Source organism: Quercus robur, chromosome 12 (assembly GCF_932294415.1).
Source record: "Quercus robur chromosome 12, dhQueRobu3.1, whole genome shotgun sequence".
Lineage (NCBI taxonomy): Eukaryota > Viridiplantae > Streptophyta > Magnoliopsida > Fagales > Fagaceae > Quercus > Quercus robur.
The window spans coordinates 1,070,762-1,086,561 of NC_065545.1; the positions used below are offsets into that span (position 1 = coordinate 1,070,762).

General features: G+C 32.4%; 1 protein-coding gene and 1 long non-coding RNA gene across 4 annotated transcripts in view; both read left to right on the forward strand.

Annotated features, from left to right (window-relative positions):
* Positions 1 to 10,298, forward strand: part of LOC126708593 (uncharacterized) — a 47,887-nt gene extending 37,589 nt beyond the window's left edge. Inside the window, exons 1-8 of one of the 3 annotated variants that reach the window (XM_050408393.1) lie at positions 4,230 to 4,880; positions 6,284 to 6,433; positions 6,587 to 6,754; positions 7,437 to 7,553; positions 7,826 to 7,936; positions 8,080 to 8,352; positions 8,476 to 8,948; positions 9,547 to 10,298. In XM_050408393.1, the coding sequence (XP_050264350.1) occupies positions 4,322 to 4,880; positions 6,284 to 6,433; positions 6,587 to 6,754; positions 7,437 to 7,553; positions 7,826 to 7,936; positions 8,080 to 8,352; positions 8,476 to 8,948; positions 9,547 to 10,158 (2,463 nt within the window). In that variant the 5' untranslated portion in view covers positions 4,230 to 4,321 and the 3' untranslated portion in view covers positions 10,159 to 10,298. Of the gene's footprint in view, positions 1 to 4,229; positions 4,881 to 6,283; positions 6,434 to 6,586; positions 6,755 to 7,436; positions 7,554 to 7,825; positions 7,937 to 8,079; positions 8,353 to 8,475; positions 8,949 to 9,546 lie in introns of those variants that run through there. The other 2 variants (XM_050408394.1, XM_050408392.1) reach the window with 2 other exon arrangements.
* A 924-nt stretch (positions 10,299 to 11,222) lies between these two features.
* Positions 11,223 to 15,308, forward strand: LOC126708596 (uncharacterized). The gene is made up of 3 exons (XR_007649200.1): positions 11,223 to 11,619; positions 13,708 to 13,929; positions 14,455 to 15,308. It is a non-coding gene; the product is annotated as an uncharacterized LOC126708596 (long non-coding RNA).
* Positions 15,309 to 15,800: the final 492 nt, after the last annotated feature.

The following is a 15,800-nucleotide window of genomic DNA, read 5'->3' on the forward strand; positions in this document are numbered from 1 at the left end:
GTAATGCAATCATGAATTTTGGGTATATGAATGGTCACTCTAGTCATCTTCCTTGATTAAATCATGAGTGCAAAATCGAGTGTCTACACTCGTATCCATTACATCAATGTTGTTTCTTTTTGTGCTAGACATTACTTTATGCTTAAGAATAAACTGAAAGACAAGACCTTTCCAATATATGCAGCAACATGCTTGCCAATAGTGTTTTTTGCCATACAACAATTGCTGCTCGATGTTGATATTGTATGGGCTATTTTTAAGAATGTGCCCCGATCAAGCCATAAGGCCGTTTCCCTCTAGGGGTTTCTTCTACATTATAAAAACATTTTATTTTTGAATGTTTGTACTTTTTCTATCAATCGAGATTGATGGTATGCTTTAGGATTGAAGTAAGCTAGCTATTTGTTATTTTAAATTAATATGGGATGCTTTTTTTTTTTGGGTGTTTTGTGCGTGTTGTGCACCTATTTACATGGTGGTGGATGATCACTTGAGGAATTTCATATATAAACTTATTCTCAATTTTTTGTTTTTTTTTTGTTTTTGTTTTTTGTTTTTTTTTTTTTTGTCTTGTCCTGTTATTTCCTTTATTTTACAAAAATTTTTCCTTTTTTTATATATTTTTTCTCTCTATCAAATCATGAATCCTATATTGGGATATTGGGCCTTTTATTTTTCTAAGAACTAACTTCTACAAAAGTGAAGTTTTCGGAACAAGGGAGAAAAAAAAAAGAATTACTAACCAAAAAGAAAAACACTACTGTGAGATTTTTATTTTTAATAACATAACCAAAAGAAAATAATTTCTTTGAGTTTATAGGTTAAGGGTCCGTTTGGTTGGGATGATAGAAAAGTGGGAGGATAGAAAATGAAGAGAGGATGGAAAAGTGGGAGGATAGAAAAGATTTTAGTTTCCCTCATTTATGTTTGGTTGGAATGGTGGAAAAGTGGAGGGATATAAAACTTTTTTGTTTGATTGAAAATAAAGTTTGTATAAATTTATCATCATGTCCCTATTAAATAAAACAAAAAAGTAACACATTATATTTTTTAAAATTGTGTATAGATTGACAATTCATTAAAAAAAAAAAAAAAAAAAAAAAAAAAAAAAAGGCATAAGAAATTAACCCAAAACTGATTTCTAAAAAATAAAGAACAAAAACAAAAACCAACCAAAATTAATGAGAAAATAATCATATGAGCACCACAAAAAAAAGAAAAAAAAAAGAGGAAGCCAACACACGTTAGTAACAGAAGAAAAAAAAAAAGAAAAAAAATGTTGGTACCAGAGAAAGAAAAAAAAAAAAATTTAAAAAGGAAGCCAACACACGTTAGTAATAGGGGAAAAAAAAAAAGCCAATTCGTTGGAGACTTGGAGGTGAATTCCAAAGGTTTTTTTTGGAACCTCATTTCATGAGCTTTCATTTCTCAATTTTCTCTCCATTTTGGAGAGAACTTTTTTGGTGGACCCGGAGAGAAAATACCTAGGCCCCACCATTTATTTTCCTTCCTCCCCATCTAACCAAACACACTCCAACAAAGTTTTTCTTCCAATTTTCTCTCCAAAGTTTTCCATCCACCATATTTCACCTCCAAACAAACACACCCTAAGGGGAGAATAAGATCTTTCACTTTGCTCACGTGGGTATAACCGACTTTCTCTTTCCTAAGAACTTCTACCTCACCTTGAGTTCGTCAAAAGAAAGGTTTAATACATTGGACAAGAATTCATTATCTTCATATAATATAATATGGAATGCATGTAATAATATCTAGTTGTTTTTTCAAAGAATTTGAGACGAAACCTTTATGAGAATTTCGAAACATAACGTGTAACGCGCAGCAGGTTAAGATCCAAGTCTTATGAACACAATCTTGGCGGACAATTTAATATTTCATTCTAACAAGATGATTCATGACAGTCCTAATTAATTACTTTCTTTGAGGTACTTTACTTGAACTTGAAGAGTAGAAAGAATAAAGAGCTAAAACAGATGCTAAGTTATCATATTTTATAAAAGTGAAGTTATTATACTATATTGTAACAAAAGTACCCAAAAAAAAAAAAAAAAAAACCTAACCAAAAGAAAATAACTATTATATTTGAGATTACGTTCCGGGTAGGGTAAGATCTTTCATTTTCCTAGCTAGGATAATTCATATGTAATATGAGATGCATGTAATTTCACTTTGTATAGTGAGAAGCCTTGATCAAAATGTATTATCATACATAACGATAACATGAAAAGCACACTTACATACCCAGTTATCTACTACAAAATGTATACATTTTGTAGTCTGATACGTATCAGACTATCAGTAACTAATTAACAAGCTTTAGTGTCCATAGTTGTAGAATGAAAAGTGTGAAAATGTTAAATTAATTCCGTCATGACTAGACTCAATCTTTAAATCTATCAGTAGGATGGTAAAATCAACCAAAAATTAGAAAAACTCTCAAAGAAATTTTATTAGGGTAATTACTAATTACAGTAAATTCATTCATGGTTGGGCCCATTTTCACCTTGTTTGCATGTAATTTAAATTAAAACTTAACACTTTAATTATGAGATCACCTTTGTTAGGGGCTTCGTAAACCACCTCAGTTAAAAAGATGGATAAATTGATATGTATTTTTACTTTCTTTTATTGTCTCTCTCTTCAACACACACACACACACGTACACACACAAAAAAGTTAGGGTTTTGTAAAAATTAAGAACAAACATAATCTACATCTCATTTCCATCTTCTCCCCCCACAACCCATTTCATTTTTTATACCCAAACTTTTCAATTAACCTTATTAACTTCCTTTTCTTATATCATTAGCACAATAAAATTTAGCCAACGCAATCCATTTAGGTTGGTTTAGTTCAATAACCAGTTTGTTTTGTTGTTAAATGTTTTATTAAAAATGATTTTAGCATTTTACCATGTTTGTTTTATTGTAAAATTTGGTTAAACTAGAAAATATTTTTTGTTGACTGTTAAATTCTTTGTGAAAATGTTGTAAAACGTTTTACATTTAAAGATTTGGTAAAACATCTTACAAAAACATATATAGTGGCTCTCCCCCACATTTGGCGGTTGGGTTGCTGGTTTGGTAGTCAGTGTAGGCAATTTGGTGTCACCAATAGCTGGGCCACCGGTTTTGATAGATTGTGCTTGAAAAATTTTACATTTTATTATACCAAACTCCTTAAAAATGTTTTACACGTAATATCTCTAATGCTCTTGACCACAAAATTTGCAACTATTTTTTCTCCTAAAATGTAAGAAAATATAAAAATAAAAATATATATAGTGTCCATATCCCTAATTCTCTGCATGAAAAATAATAATTTTTTTTTTTACTTGGTGGTGATAATCACTTCAAGAAGAAGCTCATATATAATATTGTTCTCTCTCTCTCTCTCTTTTGTTATTCCTGCTATTTCCTTTATTTTACAATAATTTTCCTTTTTCAATTTTTTTTTTCTCTGTCAGATTACGATTCTGAAATTGGAATATAGGAATTTTATTTTTCTAAGAACTAACTTCAACAAAAGTGAAGTTTTCGGAACAAGGGGGAAAAAATAAGTACTTATAACCAAAAAGAAAATGACTGCTGTGAGTTTAGGATAAAGGGAAACACACTTTTACTTTTCTCATGTGGGTACATATAGCACATTAATTTCGTTTTTTTTTCCCCTAAAGAAACTTCCCTAGTTCCCTTCTCCCCTAGTTTTAGATAAAGAAAGTGCAACACGGGCAGTGTCTCATTTTCCTAATTCACGTGAACATGGATACATGTAATAAATATTCTTCCTTTACTATATGGATTAAGTCTCTCTCACCACCACAACCTTGATACGGGGTTTAAGTCTTCAGGAAGGAGTTTCACATATATATACACTTAAATTAGGCTAGAATAGAATTCTATCTTGTAAAAAAAAAAAACTCTCTCTCTCTTCCTTTACTATATGGATTAAGTCTCTCTCACCACCACAACCTTGATACGGGGTTTAAGTCTTCAGGAAGGAGTTTCACATATATATACACTTAAATTAGGCTAGAATAGAATTCTATCTTGTAAAAAAAAAACTCTCTCTCTCTCTCTCTCTCTCTCTCTCTCTCTCTCTCTCTCTCTCTCTCTCTCTCTCTCTCTCTCTCTCTCTCTCTCTCTCTCTCTCTCTCTCTCTCTCTCTCTCTCTCTCTCTCTCTCTCGTTATATATAGCTTAAAAACTGATACACAATTGCGTGGCACACAACCCCATTCTTAAGACTTAAGAGTATATATTTTTGGTCGTTGTTTTGTTCCTAGTATAGTAAGAAAGAAAATGGGAGAAAAAAATAGGCCGATACAATATGATGAGCTTGCCCTCAATTTGCACAAGAATACGATGACTGGTGAATGGAAGAAGGTTGTTGAGTCGTATGAGCAACACAAATTATCAGCCATTGACGCCAGGATTAACAAGTCAGGGGACACGGCATTTCACGTAGCTGTCTCCATTGCGCCCGAAGAAAAGGTTCAACAACTTGTACGTGAAATTACCGGTGTTTCGGAGTTGGGTTTGTGGACAAAAAACAATAAAGGGAATACCCCTTTGCATGTGGCAGCTTCAACGGGGAGATTGAACATATGCATCCTTCTTGCTAATAAAGTAACTCAAGATTTGGACATTCAAGATTTGGTGATTAAAGATTTATTTCGTAACAATGTCGGTGAGAGCCCTCTTTTCTTAGCCGCTTTTCATGGCTACAAACCAATCTTCCTTTACCTGCATTTGCTGCTCTTGAAAGCCTCCGACACCGACATCAAATCAATCGATCCTGCCTACAGAAGGAATGATGGTGAGACTGCCCTTCACTGTGCAATTAGATGGGAGTATTTCGGTGAGCATTTTTTTCACTTCACTTATCCATTATATTGTATTTTTTTTTTTATAGTTTTTTATATATGAATAAGTCGTGTTGTAATTTCTTTCCATTATCGAATTTCACTTATAATTCTCATGTAATATATTTTTTATTTGATAAACTCCAAGTACAACTAATGTTTTTTTCCTCCTCAAAAAAAAAAAAAAAAACCTAATGTTTTTATTTATTTATTTAAAAGAAGTCAAATTAATGTTGATTGTTGTAAAACATATAGAATGATTAAATTTTAATAATTTTAAGTCATATCATAACCATTTGTGCATCTAAAACTTTAGAGAGTATGAAATTTATTATATCGTTATGTTTGAATTTTATTACTTATTAATTCTTTCATTTTTATGAAAGATAATAAATTTTCATGTAAAGAATTTACGCTCTTAACCCTTGTAAAGTACTAGCATCAGACTTGAGAAACCAAATTTTTACATCAAATATAACTAAACTCACCTAAAATTAGTTTGTATCAACCTCACAGCCTCTAGATAAAATCTCATTTATTTTTATATTTCTGTGTGTGTCATTGTCTTTGGCACTCTTTGTCAAAGCAGTCTTGATTCTTGTAGTAGAGAACGAGAACCTCTTCATCGGCCTTGCAAAAGAAGCTTCGCTCTACCCCTTTGCTTGTCCCCGTCTCTCTATGCTTCTTGATCTCTCTCAAGACCAAGCCCCTCTTATCCACCTTCTTATTGTTGTTTGTACTTTGTATGTTCCTTAAATTGGTGAGTGAATAATGGGGAAGATTTGCGAATAGAGAAATGAATATGGTGAAAATTGGGTAAAAATGGTGAATTAAATCTTGGTGTGTTGATTTGGGAATTGATTTGAGCTTGGTGTGTCAATCTTTCTCTTGTCCAAGATGAATTGATCTTGGTTTGTTGTTGTGGGTTTTTTTTTTTTTTGAGAAGTGATACTCCACAACATTTTCACAATACTATCATGTGTATTTATGGGATATAGGCTATTGTGGGAATATAAACTAAGAGTGAGTTTGGGGTTTGCTTATAATAATAATTTTTTTTTTTTTTTTTTTTTGTAAATAATCTAAATTTTAGCTTTTTTTTTTTTTAACTATTTTTTATTTTTTAAACAAACACACACAAAAAAGAAAGAAACTAACTCTTAGCTTTTTGTAACACATTTAATATAAAAATGATCAAGTGACAATAAATAATAAGCAAAAGTTAAACACACTCTAGACAATTTCATATATAAACATAATCATAATAAATACTTATTAATAATTACTATAATTATCAAGTTTCACATTTAAGAAAAAAATAATAATGAAAGAGAAAAAGAATCAATTCTATCAAACTTTCCCGCATATTACTGACTAGTTTAATAATTATGGTTGGCAGACGTGGCATATGAGATGCTTCTAAAGGAACCAAGTCTTGCATATGCTGTGAACGAGGTAGGAATCACCCCTTTGCATCTCCTAGCAAGTAAGCCTTCGGTCTTCAAAAGTGGTTCCCACAATGGATGGTGGAAGAGCATCATTTATCATTGTAAGTATTACTCAATTTTTTAGCCGCAAATCACAAACTCTCTTTAATATTGGAGATCGGAGTTGTACCTACATTACACGTTTTATTTTTTCCATTGTTGTTGTCCATTGTCCAACATCACCTCTCGTTATATCCTCTGTTTTTGTGTGAAAGGTATATATGTTGAAGACTTGATGCCCGAAACTACTCGTCAAGAATTGATTGATTCTGTCATTAATAAAGAAATACATAAATCTTCCGAAACCGCAGACAACAATTTCCCAAAGAACTACCAAACATGCATCCACTTCTATCAAGTGTTGCGGAGTATAGCTCACTCTGGTAAGGAAATAGATATTTTTTCTTTACTTCAACTAAAAGTAACGTTACTTAAAGTTATATACCATTGCAAAACATGTGACGGACTTAAGCCTATTTGGCATGAACATAATTATGTTATATTAATCGTTATTCTTTTCATTAATATCTAATGTGGGACATTATTACTTAATTAACCAATCACACTGGACTTAAATATCACAAATCACTTGTGGCACTTTGGTTAGTCTCCCCTTGAATGGAAGTGTTTTTCTTGACAATCCAAGTGTCATGCATCACTGGCATTAAAGTGTGCGATTTACTCAACAATGCTTGAGGCAGACATAAGAGTCTTTTTTTACACAACTACACCACTACAAGTAAAACCCCAGGAGTCTTTTTTTAGTTCTACTTAGTGGGATCACCCACTAATGAACATTTGCCCTCACACCATCGCCTATGATATCTATGAATATCACAACAAATATTGATGTATCTAATTAATCATGTGATTTTATTTTAAAATTTAACAATTATTAACACTTCTGATTTTCTAGCTTTACTTTAAAGATGCATTAAACAGAATGATTAACACTTTAATATATACAGCAGAATCCACAAATCCAGAAAAACAATCTTGATTTTTTTTTTTCTCTTTTCTTCCCTTAAGGTTTGTAATTTTAACCGAATTGCTTTCCTTTTCTAGTGATTGAAAGATGCAAAGTTTCTTCTCAAAAAAAAGAAAGATGCAAAGCCCAGACTGCAGATGTAGAGAGTCCCAAGCCCAACGTATCGAATGTTACTGACCAATCAGTACAAAAAGGTGAGAAATGCATAATATTAAAAGTGCATTTGAGTTAAGATTGTTACAAAAAAAAAAAAAAAAAATCCCACATCAATTAGGTTTTGGATTTAATATGAGTAGTTAATCTGGTTCATCTAACAAATTTACTAGCCTTTAGTTCAATTGCTTCTAACACAATTTTAAGGGGTTGATTTAATAGTTTCTAAAGCCTCATGATATTCATGAAATCCTCATAATTAACCCTTCTTATTTGTACATTATAATGAACCAAGTATTTTTGTTTGGTACAGATTCTACAGAATCACTTCATCAATTTCTTCGGAGACATTACGAGGGCTGTTTTACCATTTTCCATCTTTTGTACACAATATTCATCCGGATTATTCTGGGCCTTGGCTATGGTATGCTATATGTCAATTTGTTAGCTATTTTCTTTCTAAAAAAAATTTGTTAGCTATTTAAGTAATTATATACGTACATTAATTACTAATATATTTGCCTTTTCGTAATGTATATTATATTTAATAATTATTATAACATTAAGAGGGTATAAGGAGTAGAAAACGGAAGCATGTATATTCTGTTCAAATCATGAAAATTCTGATGGAAAGTACAAGCAAAGAAGCTAAGTCCGATTTCACAAGTGGGACGAACCCTCACCAAACAATCAACCAGCAAGACTGGATGCCGGAGGGATCACCACCACCATTTCTGGACAATACAACTGAACATGGAAACAAGAGAAACGAAACTGCTTTTACTTTAGAAGTGACTATCAAAAAAGAAACTGCTTTAGAAGAGAAAAAGGATGGAACAGGTGATTCGCTGTTCTCCCATATTGTAGTTTTAATGGATTTATATGTGGACTCGGATTGTGAAGGTACATCAACTATATATATGGAAAATTAACACTTGAAGATGTACTCAATGGCAAATGCAGACACAACTTTACTTATTTTACTACCAAGAAAAGGGGAAACGCCTGAAATGAAAAAAACAGAGGCACCCATATTGGTTGCCGCAAGAAATGGTATCACGAACATGGTCGAGCAAATACTTCAAAAGCTTCCAATGGCCATTAATGACAAGAGCAAAGAAAAGACAGAGACAACCATATTGCTTGCAGCAAGAAATGGTATCACAGAAATTGTTGAGCACATACTCAACAAGTTTCCATTGGCCATTGATGACAAGAGTGAAGGTCAAAATATTGTGCTTTTGGCCGCGAAGAACAGGCAAACACATGTATTGCAACTATTGCTTGAGCAAGAGTTTGTGAAACGTAAGCTAATTCATGAAGTGGATTCGGATGAAAATAATGCATTGCATCTGGCAGCCCAGATAGGAAAGCAAAGGCCTTGGCTAATTCCTGGTGCTGCATTGCAAATGCAGTGGGAAATCAAGTGGTACGAGGTATGAACTCAAAACCAGCTTAATTTGTTCTTGATTTTTTATTTTTATCACACGATGTAATTATAGAGTGGAGGGAGGGTGGGGCAGCTTTTAAAAGTTCCCCCCTCTTCTTCTTTTTTTTTTTTTTTTTTTGAAAGTATATATATATAATTTTATTTTTCACCGTTCAATGTTAATAGATAAACTCTCTCTCCCTCTCTAAAGCTTTTGATTTTTTAATTTATATTTTATGTTGTCACATAAACTTTTAAAAGCCCACATTTTTCCATACCATTATTCTAATATATATTTTTTTAATTAAATTTTAATTTAATAAGGATTTCTTATTAAACTTTCTATGTTAATTTAAACCCTCTAACTCTATTAGATTCTTGCTATATTTTAATTAATTTAAAAAAATAGAATTGATAGTTTAATATATAAACACATTTATAATAATGGTTATTAAGAATTACCATAATTATTAAATTTTATATTTAAGAAAAAAATTAAAATTAAGAGAAAATATTATATTTTATAGAATTTTCTTATGCAATGCACTAGTTAATATATATATATATATATATATATATATATATATAACTATTAATACATGCAGTTTGTAAAAGACAACATGCCGCAACACTTTTGCTATCAAGTCAACAAGGAGGGCAAGACCCCAGAAGAAATCTTTAGCGAGACACATGAGGACTTAGTCAAACAGGGAGGCGAGTGGCTAAACAAAACCTCCGAATCCTGCTCAGTTGTGGCTGCACTCATTGCCACCGTTGCCTTTGCCTCGTCGACCACTATTCCAGGCAACATCAATGAAGAAAATGGGAAACCAAACCTTGAAAGCCACTCAATGCTCACCATCTTTGCCGTCTCCTCACTAATTGCCTTGTGCTTCTCCATCACTGCCTTGTTCTCGTTTCTTGCCATCCTCACTTCCCGATATGAACAAAAAGATTTTCGTAGAGACTTGCCAAAGAAACTTCTGCTTGGCTTAACTTCTCTCCTCGTATCCATTACATCAATGTTGGTTTCTTTTTGTGCTGGACATTACTTTATGCTCAAGAATAAACTAAAAGACAAGGCCTTTCCAGTATACGCAGCGACATGCTTGCCGATAGTCTTTTTTGCCATACAACAGTTGCCACTCTACGTTGATATTGTATGGGCTAGTTTCAAGAATGTGCCCCGATCAAGCTATAAGGCGATTTCCCTCTAGAGGTTTCTTCTACATTATAGAAACCTTTTATTTTTAATGTTTGTACTTTTTCTATCAATCAAGATTGATGGTATGCTTTAGGATTGAAATAAGTTGTTTGCTATTTTAAATTAATATGGGATGCATTGTTTTTTCTTTTTCTTTTTTTGGTGTTTTGTGCATGTTGTGCACCTATTTGTGTTTCAATTGTACTTAGAGATTTTAACCTTTTGAAAATATTGTACTTATGACTTGTGAGTTCAATAATTGAATATAGTTGAAGTATTTTATGTTGAATATATATATATATATATATATATATATATATATATCTCTCTCTACCAAAAATAAGGCAGATCCACCATTGATGTTGGAATAGCCCTTCAATTGTCATGAATCATGATTTGTAAAAAATGAATCTCTCAATTTCTATAATTACATGCTTATCCAAACCAAACAAAGCTATTGCTTGGTTCTCCTCGAGTAATTATTTAATATTTTGAAGGTACAATCAAATGTTAGGTATTTTGAAAATATCAAGAGATGTCAACCAACGGGTTCCAATTAACTTAACTGATAAGTATTTTACTGTTGAATAAGAAAAAAAGATGTCAACTAATTGAGCTATAAGACTCTTGATATCTTGTCTTGTTATTGGAAAATTATGGTTATGACTTAATCTTTTAATTGCCAAAGCCCATTTAAATTTCTTAAAACTTAAGAAACTGAAATTTTCCATACAAAAATTATATTAAAAACTAATAAATCACTTAATATTTTGACAATACAGTCTTATGTCATATAATCAGCAATGAGAAATATGTTCCTCATGACTTGAAATAAAGAGAGTACATTTCACCTTTAAGATTTTTTATTTTATTTTTTGTTATTTTTTTTTTTTTTTAGATCTATAGTGTTTTCAATGTTCTTGTTATGGGAAAAGTTAATAGATGTTCTAAATATTGATTTAGGAAATACTTTTTAAAACATTTTAGGGAAAATAAAAAATAACTAATTTTTAAACAATTATTTTTTTAATATTTTCCACGGTATATCTAGAGGAGTTTCAGTGCTTCACACGCCTATAAGAAAATAAAAAAGGCATTAGCTTAGCTTTCCGTTGCAGCTCACCACCGACCTATTTACATAGAAAATTTTCAATTTAACAGTACCTAATCTAATGGTGATCTTTCAGTTTCACAAACGGTAGCAAATGAATGAATCATTCAAATTTAGCGATTCTTTTTGCAACGCGCTCTAATGGAGAATCATCGACGTGCGTGACGGTCTACAAAGAAGGCGGTGCTCCCGCGGTCTTTCAATCCCCAAAATGCCCCCGCTGGACTCTCTGAAATTACGGTTCCACCATCACCACCACAACCTCAAGCACCGCTCCTTGCCAATCGGCGATACTTCAAGGTCGCCGAAAGTCCCAAGAGGATCGCATCCTCTGTGCCCTCGATATTCGCATCCCTTTTCCTGGTCTCTCTCTCTCTTAGGGTTTTTGTTGTTAATTGCATTAATACCATTCTATTTAGCATATATTGCAGAAACACCCCTGAGTACTTCCATGATGTTTCCTTTTAGGCCAATTTTGGTTTCTTGCTCTGAATATTCAGTGGCTTAAGACATTTATGTTTATTGTGGATATAGTTAGATTTTGAATTTATAAAATGTACGTTAAAATTTAGTTGTTTAATGGAAGTAGTTGATTAAATCAATTAAATACCACATAGGGGTGTGATTATTATTATTTTTTAGAATATTAAGTATTTTTAACACATACATACAAGGAAGGGAAAGAAGAGAGGGAAGAAGATTTTTCAAAGAAACTTACCGTGATATATATTTAAAAGTGCCCAACTCTTAGATACATAGCATATGCTTTAAACCTCTTTAACTCACACTCATTTTCCAATGTGGGATTAACTTACTGTTTTTTCTTTTGAGAATATTAAGTATTTTTAATACACACGAGGAGAGGGGAGAAGTTTAAAGCAATGGTTAAGTGATTAAGTCTGTTTGGTATTAGCTTTTAACTCTTAACTTTTATGAACAGCACTTTCTCCCTGCATTTTCTCGCTATTTCAAAAATTTTCAAGATACAAGTATGCTTTAGCACATTTTCAGCGAAAAGCTAGATAAACTATTCCTAGATGGATTCTAAATATATTATTTATTAGCACCTTAATTTTTTGGGACCATTGGTAATTTAGTAATCTTGATGGATAATGTTATAGACAAGATAATTGGTAATTTTCACAATTGTTAAGTTGACAAGTTTTTACTCGTTAACATCTAAGCTAACCACTGATATCACATTTTAAATTATTATTAACAATTTGCCACATCAGTGATTGTGAAATTTTGTGCAACTCTAGACTTGTTGGGTCATGATTCTTGAGTTCCAACCTTGTCATCATTCTTCCTTCCCAATTAAGAGTTGAAAATTCTACATGTTGGGCCCCCTACTTAACTTATTAAGGGAGAGTCTAGTCCATTCGTAAGGAAGAGTGTTATAGTAATGATTAGGTAAATTTACCTTTCTTATCAATTTAAGTTTTTGGAAATAGTGGTAATTTATCCAAAATGAAAGAAATTTAGGTGTGTTTTACTGTTTCATTTATTGTAGTTGGCTTTTGTAATGATATGAATTTGATGTTGGAGCAAGCAAAATGGGGGTTAAGGAGGTTACAGTTGGAATCATGGCGGTTTTTGATGGTCATGATGGTGCCGAAGCTAGTGGCATGGCTCCAAAGCTTTTATTGGAGTATTTGATTTTACATACTTATTTCCTTCTGGATGCAACATATTTTTCAGTCACATCTGTTTTAGTACAGTACTCTTATATTGTTAATGGTATTGCCTACATGTTATCTCACCATGTACTTTTAATTGACAGGATATTGTTCATATGTACTTCAAATAATGAGAATGCATTCCTAGGTCAAAGTATTCATTGCCAGTGAATTTCAATAATTCTCTTCACTTAGAATTTTTAGAAGAAGCATTGTTGAGGCATAGATTTTTAATTGACGGGATATTTTTTATATGTACTTCTAATTTGTGAATGCTTTCCTTGGTTTAAGTATTCATGGAAGGTGAGTTTTGATGATTCTCTTCACTTAGAAATTTTAAAGGAAGCATTGTTGAGGGCAATCCATGATAGTGATGCTAAATTTTCTATGGCAAGTTCTATTTGATTTTTCTTGGCTTGTTTTAGAATTGTTGTGCATTATTCCCTTCTTTTTGCTCGTTCGTTCACTTAAGCAATGATGGAAGCATCTCACAAACAGTGAAAAATATTTGAATTCGTACTTCTTCCATAATTAACCCCATTGTGACTTCCAAAAGAGCTTGTAATGAAGTCTTATTAACTTACATTTCTTGCTGTCAAGAGGCTTGTAGCTCAATGGTATTATCCAGCTTTCTCCTTGTGAAGAACCTAGGTTTGAATTTTTATTTGACTGGGCATTAAAAAAACTTACATTTCTTACATTTTTATCATCTAACATCATTAGTTTAAAATTTATTGATATTCTGATTTAGCATTCTCTGAATTATTATCAGTTGTGGTGTTATATCTGCACCAGAGGTGACAGATTGTACTCATTCGCTGATAGCATAGTGAAGAGTGCCTTTGAACAAGTCTGGATAATATGACAGCTGTTGTGGATCCTTTGGGATCTATTGTTTTTTCTGAAGATTTTCTCAACGAAAGTTGTGTTGGAGAGGGAGACAGAGATTTCCCAGCAAGTAGTTGACTACATAAGTTCAGTTATGAACACTCAGGTGACTCTCTCTGCTTTTAAACTTTCCAAAAGATTATTGATTGCATAAGTTTTGAAACCAGAAGTTCAGTTTGCTGGGTTCACAGATTTTAGCTATGGTTTATGAGATAACCAACACAGAGTTGGTTTAAAATTTATCACTTCTATTCATGATTTTTAGTGGTATTAACTTTTACTTCAATGCAATTATGTCAAAACCAAATACTGATAGCGAGATTACTATCCTCACAAAGAGGAACTAACTCCTATCATTACTAATTTGAAACCTTAAAAAACCTAATCTACAGCTTCTTACTATCCTCGTCTGATGCTGCATATTTATTTAAACTCAAACTTCATCTGTTGCTGCATAATTAAATTCATCATTTGCTGCTGCATAAATTTTAATGAGCCTTATCCTTATTTTAACTTTTGTTGTCTGAATTTTAGACGTAACGGTACTTTGGTATAAAATTTTACTCCATCAAATTTATAATCAACAATCAAACTCTCTCTAATCTCTCTATGTGTATATATTTTAATGCAGTTTGTTAAAAATAACCTGCTGCAACACTACTGTTATCAACACAACAAGTGGCTGAAAAGCCACATGGACCTCGTCAGGGAGGGAGGCAAGTGGCTGAAAAGCACTTCAAACTCCTGCTCTGTTGTGACTACACTCATCACTACTGTTGTCTTTCTGGCGTCAACCACTGTTCCTGGTGGTATCAATGATAGTAGTGGCATGCCAATCCTTGTAAAACATCTAGCGTTCACCTTATTTGCTATTTCCTCGCTTGTTGCTCTGTGCTTTTCTATCATTGCCTTGTTTTGTTCCTCACCATCCTCACCTCCCAATGCCAACAGAAAGATTTCCATGTCTATGTGCCGAGGAAACTTCTGCTTGGCCTAACATTGCTCTTTGTTTCCCCTGGGTCAATGTTGATTTCTTTCTGTGCTGGACAATTCTTCTTGCTAAAAAGTAAACTGAAAGATATGGCGCTTCCTGTATATACGATGATATGCCTGCCGATAATCCTTTTATCCATAGCACAGTTTCCACCCTACTTCCAACTTTTAAAGGTTACTTTCAAGAAGTTCCCTCCACCGGGCTTTAAGTTAAGGTGGTTTCTCTCTAGGGTGTTTCGTCTTCATTCTACAACTTTGTGTTGGATTGGTGATTTCACTTTTTCTATTGTTCGAGTACTATGGTTTCTTCATGGTGGGAATTCTTTAATGTACCTTAAGGATTTGTCTTATACATAATTAATTATGTTGAGAATTCTTTTAGTTGTAGGACTAAATTTGCCCATGAAAGAAGATAAATTTGATTACAACAAAGTGATAACATATGTGTTAAGTTTCTTTCATTATCTAATGATTATTTTATTTTATTTTCTATTAAGAATTGTTTTCATTATCTAAGTGATAACACATGCATTTTTTACATCATGGTGTAACACCAAGGAATTCTTTATCCCGAGACCATCCATTACGCTATTGAAAATAGTCCAAAAGCTCATTCACCCCTCATTCGGTGAAATCTTCATAGTTGTATTTTATTAGGAAAACCAAGATGAACAAAAAATTTAAAAAATTTTGTTGGCTAAAGGTTTTTAACTACATGATAAAACACATAAAATGCAATAAATAAATAAAAAAATCTTATATTAAAAAGTCATTTTGGGGAGCATGACCCCTTTGGTCCACACCTAGGTTACTCTCGTTTCACATTGTTCAAAAGACAAAAGAAATTTTCCATCTTTGAGATTTAGGGTAATGTTGATTACCCTAAAAAGTTTCAAAAATTTGCTACCCTAACATTTCGTTGCATTTGGATTTGCTCCCTTCCATCCATCTCCATTGATGAGGTGTCTATTAAGTGCCATCTCA